Genomic DNA, 6,748 nt, shown 5'->3' with positions numbered 1-6,748 from the left:
ATCCGCATCATGTGATCAGCAGGCCGGGCATGAAAGGAGGCCTTTTATACGAGCTGTAAGCAGTTCTCAGAGGCTGGTATGCAGGCTACATCTGATCCTCTTCAGCTCGGTGAGTCCTGATCAAACTGAATATCTGTTCGTGCTGCTTTCACACTAACAGGCTGCTCCATCTACACCAATCAAGGCATTTAGACACATTTTGGCGTTTTTTTAGTGATTTCTGGTTCATCACATGCTGAACAGTGTTGCAACAGACCAACTGAAATCATTGTTTCATGAGCTCCACATTAAATCCATGGTAGCGTTGAAATAAAGTCTGCAGCAGTTTGATGTTTCGGGTCCTGTTGCTGACATCGTTGCTGTACATTTTGTTCCCATATTGTTTACTAGGTTTTTTCCTGTTGTTTCCTTTCAAACAGTAAAACGTGCTGTTGGTAGCCTACCATCTGTTTAATCTGCTTCAGTTTGACTTGATTTGTGTCTCCAGCTGTAAAATGTGTCGACTCTTCACACGTTCTGTCTTCATGCTGCGTTGCTGATTGAAGCACAAGCATGTTTTCCTTGAATCCTGCCTTCTGTAACAGCACACACGTGTGAATATGCTCTTCACACACTGACACGCTGTCTGTACGTTAGTTTTGTGTGAGTGTGTAATTTCCCGACTGTCCTGAGAGTCAATAATGTTCGAGGGAAAAACAACATTTCTTCCAGAAGCATCCAGACTGTTAACCAGCTGTTGCTTTGCTGTTTGATCATCTGACTTCTAATCTTGATCACTGCCAGCTGGAGGAACAGAAGACACTTCACTGCTGGGTCATGGATCATCATGCATCAGGCCAACAAAGCCATGCAGCACATTTCCAGTGGCTTTCCTTTGCGTACCAGAGCCTCACAGAGATCCCTTATGAAACCATCCTGACACAGACAGACAGCCTGCAGGTGCTGGACCTGAGCTACAACCTGCTGGATGAGTATCCTTTTGTAAAGAGCACAGCAGCGTGCCGACCCTTTGCTAAGCTGTGTGTGCTTAAAAATGCTGAATAATATCTGTGTATTGACAATAACGCTAACTGTTTCCAACTCTAACTTTAACCTGACGGCTTCTGTTCTTTAGCAAACATCTTCATATAGATGATGATCCTGCTTTGGTTTTGTAAGTGATGCACATAGTCAATAAAAAGCCATCGAGTGTTGATCCGAGTTTCAGTGTAAGAAGAAACATTGGACGCTGATAAACAGTCTGCGTAGCAATCCGCCCGACAACAGTTCATTCGTATTAATGAAGTTTTTCATGTAATCTCAGTTTGACTGTGGGCAGCAAACAGAAGGATGTCAGTTATTATTTACCCACTCCTGGACATGAGGGTCCTGTGGATCGGTGGGATGCTGTGGGGGTGTCAGAGCTTTCTTCACTGACGTACAAGCCTAGTGTCCTTCACTCAGTCCTTATTGGAACCCGGCTCTGCTGGGCCGCCTGGAGAAGCTCAGCACTCTGATCCTGGACTGCAACAACTACACGTCTCATGTCAAGTTCCCCTACATGCCAAGCGTCACCACAGTGTGCATCAACAAGAACAAGATCAACAACCTGCCTGTGTTTGTGGAGGAGATCTGGAGAAAGTTCCCCAACATCAAGTGAGCTTTTTCTCTCTGATGAAGCGTCTGTGTTTGCTGTTACTGCTGCCTCATGTGTTTCTGTTCCTTCTAACCGCAGGATCCTTAGCATGATGAACAACGAGGCAGCACCCAGCTACTTCAATGGAGGCAGTCTGACCCAGTACACAGACTACAGGTGAGCGTGCAGGTTGCTTTCACAGCGAGAGCTTTCTCCTGAATTTACACACAGTGTGCAAACGTCATATTATCAGTATGAGCAGGGATAGCTCAGTAGGTAGAGTGGTGGCCCCATGATCGGAAGGTCGGGGGTTCGACTCCACTGAACGGCTACCCTGAGGTACCCCTGAGCAAGGTACCGTTCCTACACACTGCTCCCCGGGCGCCCAATGGCTGCCCACTGCTTCACTGGGTGAATGGGTTAAATGCAGAGGAACTATTTCCCTATGGGGACTAACACGCACACTCTCTAAAGAAAGATACATACAAACATGTGCTCCACACAGCATAATGACCTGTGTCCCTCTGTTACCACCGTTACCACATGATGTTTATAGAAACACTACGTGCAAAATCTAGTCACGCTGTCTGTTGTGTACAGCGCCCCCATCTGAGTCATCAGTGCAAGAACACAAGGCCAAGACGTCCTGTGTTAGAATAAACATTTTGTTTTCATGGCCACGGTCGGCTGCACGGACACTTTGAACAGACGAGCACAGAACTACAGGAGGTCAGTTTAGCCGTAACACAAACCTGTGAAATCATTAGCATGCTGTGTGTGCCTGTGTGTGTGCCGTGACACCTGCAGAGGATCAGCTGCTGTGGGCACCTCGCTAACTTCAGCTTTTAGAAACAGCTATGGTTTGAAATATTCCTCTACGGGCCAACATGTGCAGACAGACGGAAGTGCATGAAACACGTCAGCCTTTAAAAACTGTCAATAAAAATAGAAACACATGTTTTCACAGTACAACAGAAAAACATACAGTTTTAAGATAAACAGTAAACACGTGGTATCCAAGGAAACCAGACGAACGCTGTCTGATGGCTGACCACAGAACAGCTTCCTGCTCCGTGTTAATGATGCCTGAAGAACACAGCAATAACTCTGCATGTTCACATAAACAGCAGAGCCTTCTTTGCATCACGATCGTCAGTCTGCATCTGTCGGCTGTTCCTGTGTCTCACAGTCGTGCATCAGTGTTGGCTGTTGGCCCTCGTGCACAGATTTTTCCATGTCCTTGAAATCTTTTCATACTGTGTGCTGTAGATTTTACCTCTTCCATCATGTTGTGTTACTGTTGTCAGTGAACAGCTGCACACTGCTTGTCCAGCTGTTTCTTCTTACTATCACTTCTCAGCCACCTGCTGCCCTGTTCCAACTGTTGAAAACCAAACAGAGAAAAACAGTAAAATGTAGTTTGAACTGTTTTCTGATGTGTTTATGAGATTTGCAAACCACTGTCTTTGTGTTTATACGTAAGCCCATCTTTGGAATGACTCAAACCAAAACAGTCCGAACATGTAAATGTTTTGTGGACATTACAAAGACATTGTGCCTGTAACAGTGCTCAGCATGTGTATTATAATACCAGTGCTGTTCAAATGGTTTTTATGGGAACACCACCCACTTGTGTGGAGGCATATCTATGATCATCCACACACAGATGTCTAACTGCCTGGTAGGTGTTGGCATGAGTTTCTTGGAGTCATTGTCAGACTGGTGCAGTGGGCCCTGGATACTTCCTGGTGCACAGCAGCACCTGTCATCACGTGTCAAAAGTATGCAGGTAGTTCCTGGAGATTGAAGGAAGTGATCTGACCGGCCACCTGACCTGCATCCAGTGGAACATCTCCCATTTAAGAAACTTTAAACTTGTAAGCTGTGATGATTTAAAAGGTTATGAATCAACACAGTCGGTGTGCTTTTTCTCTACGAGTCTATCCATGGTGCATTCACCCATCTGGCCCTGTTCTTGCTTTGCCTCTTCAGACTCTATGTGATCAGTCAGCTTCCAGGTCTGGAGATCCTGGATGACACGGAGGTCCTGGAGAAGGAGAGAGCCCAGGCTCGGAAAACCTACCGGCTACAGCAGAGCGGTCACAGCAGCAGAAAACAGAGAAAGGACTCATCCAAGAAGCACACTCGCATTCAGAAAAAGCCCAGCAGCATCATGAAATAAAGCCTGTGTCGCCCGTGTTAATGTTATAATTGTGCGTTCTTTGTCTGCTTGTATTAACATTCATCTAAAGCTGTGGTTTGTGGTCATGTATGGGCATGTGTGTCTGCTGGGCTTCATCTGAAAAACAATCAATAATTAACAGGAAGTGCAGCGAGTAGCTCTTAATGCAGAGCACCTGTTTTACTGAATGAATAATAAAGCAGCCAGAGGATTCTTCCTCTTATCGCCTGTAATGTTTCCATCATCAGCTTTCACACAGGTGCTCTCACATGTTCCTGCATCTGCTGACAGAAACGTGTTCCTTTTGTTTTTGAGCAGTGCATCAAAATCACTGTGTGCAATAAAACGCATCATAATTTTAATGACGTGCATTTTTTTTAACAACACTAAATCGACTGTTTGTCTGCTCGGTCACCAGCGTCAGAGCTGCAACAGGCAGGACTCCGAATGACTCCAATCATGATGTTTGTGATTGTGGAGATATCAGAACACTCTCAGATTAATGTTGTTCTGCATACTGATCTCAGTCTCTTTGCATCAGACACAGGAAGAGGGAGTGAAGTTGTGTCTGCATGTGTTACAGTCGGTATTTTCAGCAGGAGGCACCACTGTCAAACTCACACATCTGGTAGTTTCCCAGAGAAAAGAACGACATCAAACGTTAATTGAATCAACAAACCTTGAACTTTTCTTCGCTGTGTGAAGCACAGCCTGTGTTTCTTTAGAAAATCAAACCATCTGATTGGCTCACCCTGCACTCACACACGCCGGCCTCCTACTGCGAGCTCTGTTTGGTCAGAAACCCGACTCTTCATGTTCGATGCTTTGCAGTGAGACCTTTGTTTCACATGACTTCTCGTTTCTCTGTTCTGTGTTTTGCTCTCTCGGTTCCTTCCTGTGCTTCAGCTGACACCCTCAGTGTGTTTCTGCAGCTCTCAGTATGAGACGTTCTCTCAGTCTCCCAGCATGTGGTCCTGCATGCTTATACTGAAGGAGCCGTGAGCTCTCACATTTGTGTCACAACATGCTAGCAGTTACAGACATGTTATTTGTTACCACGTTTCAAAGATCAAAGTGTTGTTAGAACATCTCACGTCTGTGTGAAACAGACAGTGCAGGTAACCTGACAGCGCACGCTAGCATTAATGATGCCCACAGACCACATATGATAGCAAGTCAGGAGTGTATGTGATGTGTTAGCTTCCATATCTAGTTCACTTACGTCAGCTGCACAGGCTCGGCTAAGGTTGGGACACTGCGACTAAGCCCTGTGGATACGTCTTCACATATGCGCTGACAGAACCTCTGGGCAGATGTGCAGCCCCACTGAGCATGCTATAGTTCTGAGCAGCGTTTGGAACAGGTGCAGATATCTGTGCTCTGTGCGCAATGTTGTATAAGTTGTGGCTTTTAGTCATTTTGAAGGCATTCAGAATCCAATTATTCCTGTATGATCGATTTGTGTTGCTGTCAGAGTTTCCCCTGATACTGATGAACAGAAGCTCACTCAGGAACGAGGTCACACAGAGCTCAGGTTTTCACTCGTGAGGGGAAGCAGTTGATCTCCAAACCACTTCAGCTTGCTTTCCCCCTGCAGGCTGTTTTTATTGGTTATACACATGAACATTCATAAAGCTTGATGCTGTATTACCTATGAGAAATTCCTATAACTGCTTACAAAGTGTGATTGTGCGAGCATGGTTATACAATGTGTGGTTACATGATGGGAGTGCAGCTCTCCCAGATTGTTGTCGGTAGAATCTGTTCGTCTCAAGGCTGCTTGTTGCCCTTATCGAGGTCGTGCACGCAGTCATGTGTGTGGTTACCTAGCAAACAGAAGCACTCTAGCTTTCTACCTACAACACATGCATCAAACCTAACATTCACCTTTGCTGACTCTATCTTTTCATATAAACTTTCCGTCTTGTACAACATGTTCTAGATTTCTTTTGTCTGGATCTAATGCTGATGTGTTTAAAAATATAGACATAAATACTCGTAAAAAGGGGAACTGGGCTGGTTGCTGACTGTGTCATCTTTATATCCTTTATTTCCACGATGTTCTTCTTGCTATCAGTGTCACGTTTGGGCTTCGTCTACACGACATGATTGTTTATTCCCTGAACAAACTGTAAAGGTCATATTTGAACCCTTCACTCATTACAACAGGAGGACGTTTTGACATTAAGACCACTTGTCCTGTATTCAGATGACTGTGCTGAGGTTTGAGGTCAGATAGTCACCAAATGTGAAATATGAACCAAATATCTTTAAATGGTAAAAGTTTCCTGTTCTTGTGGAACACAATACTTCACTCTGAGAACGACTTCTCTACACTAGCTTTCTGTTCTCAAGTACATGTTTTTGTTTGTATTTTGTGTAACTTTTGTTAGTCTCTACCTCTGCATTTATCTTTGCACTTGTCTAAATAAGGAGGACACGAGATGAATAAAGATTATTTAAATAAATAATTCAGTGTACAGGAATTCATCAAACTGGTTGCAGGAATGAGGTTTTTCTCACACAGGATGTTGCTGGCTGCCTTTGTGATTAATAGCTGTCTAACTAGCTGGTCAGAGAACTAACTAGCTGGTTAGGATATTGAAAAACTGAGTTGTTATGTTGGTAGTGGACAGGAAGCAGACTTCGTCCTCTGCACTGAAGATTATTCCCTTTGTTTTTCCCTGTCTTGTCAGACATGCAGTGGTGTAGCATGGTGCCCCTAACAGTGCAGTCCTCATCTGTCCCCAGTGTGACTACAGCAAACCTCAACCACACGACACGGACACACGCACACTCAAGATTTCTGTATCAGCTGCACGAGTCGTAACTGTACCGGAAACTGAGTGAATCCCCTTCAAAATAAGGCTCTTGGAAGATTTCACTTCGATTCCGTTTTATTTAATTTTGTTTGTAACGCCAAATCACAACAGCAGTGACGTCATGTTGCT

At 44.6% G+C, this 6,748-nt stretch overlaps 1 protein-coding gene across 1 annotated transcript; it reads left to right on the top strand.

Moving 5' to 3' along the window:
• Window positions 1-80: 80 nt before the first annotated feature.
• LOC308403844 (leucine-rich melanocyte differentiation-associated protein) lies at window positions 81-4,138 on the top strand. The gene is made up of 4 exons (XM_080893621.1): window positions 81-971; window positions 1,444-1,635; window positions 1,715-1,792; window positions 3,608-4,138. Exons 1-4 carry the CDS (start codon window positions 817-819, stop codon window positions 3,795-3,797), a joined length of 615 nt encoding a protein of 204 aa, XP_080749747.1. The 5' UTR covers window positions 81-816; the 3' UTR covers window positions 3,798-4,138.
• The last annotated feature ends 2,610 nt before the right edge of the window (window positions 4,139-6,748 follow it).

Source organism: Rhamphochromis sp. 'chilingali', assembly GCF_963969265.1.
Source record: "Rhamphochromis sp. 'chilingali' genome assembly, chromosome: 1".
Taxonomy (NCBI): Eukaryota; Metazoa; Chordata; class Actinopteri; order Cichliformes; family Cichlidae; genus Rhamphochromis; species Rhamphochromis sp. 'chilingali'.
This window is presented reverse-complemented; position numbering and strand designations above follow the sequence as displayed.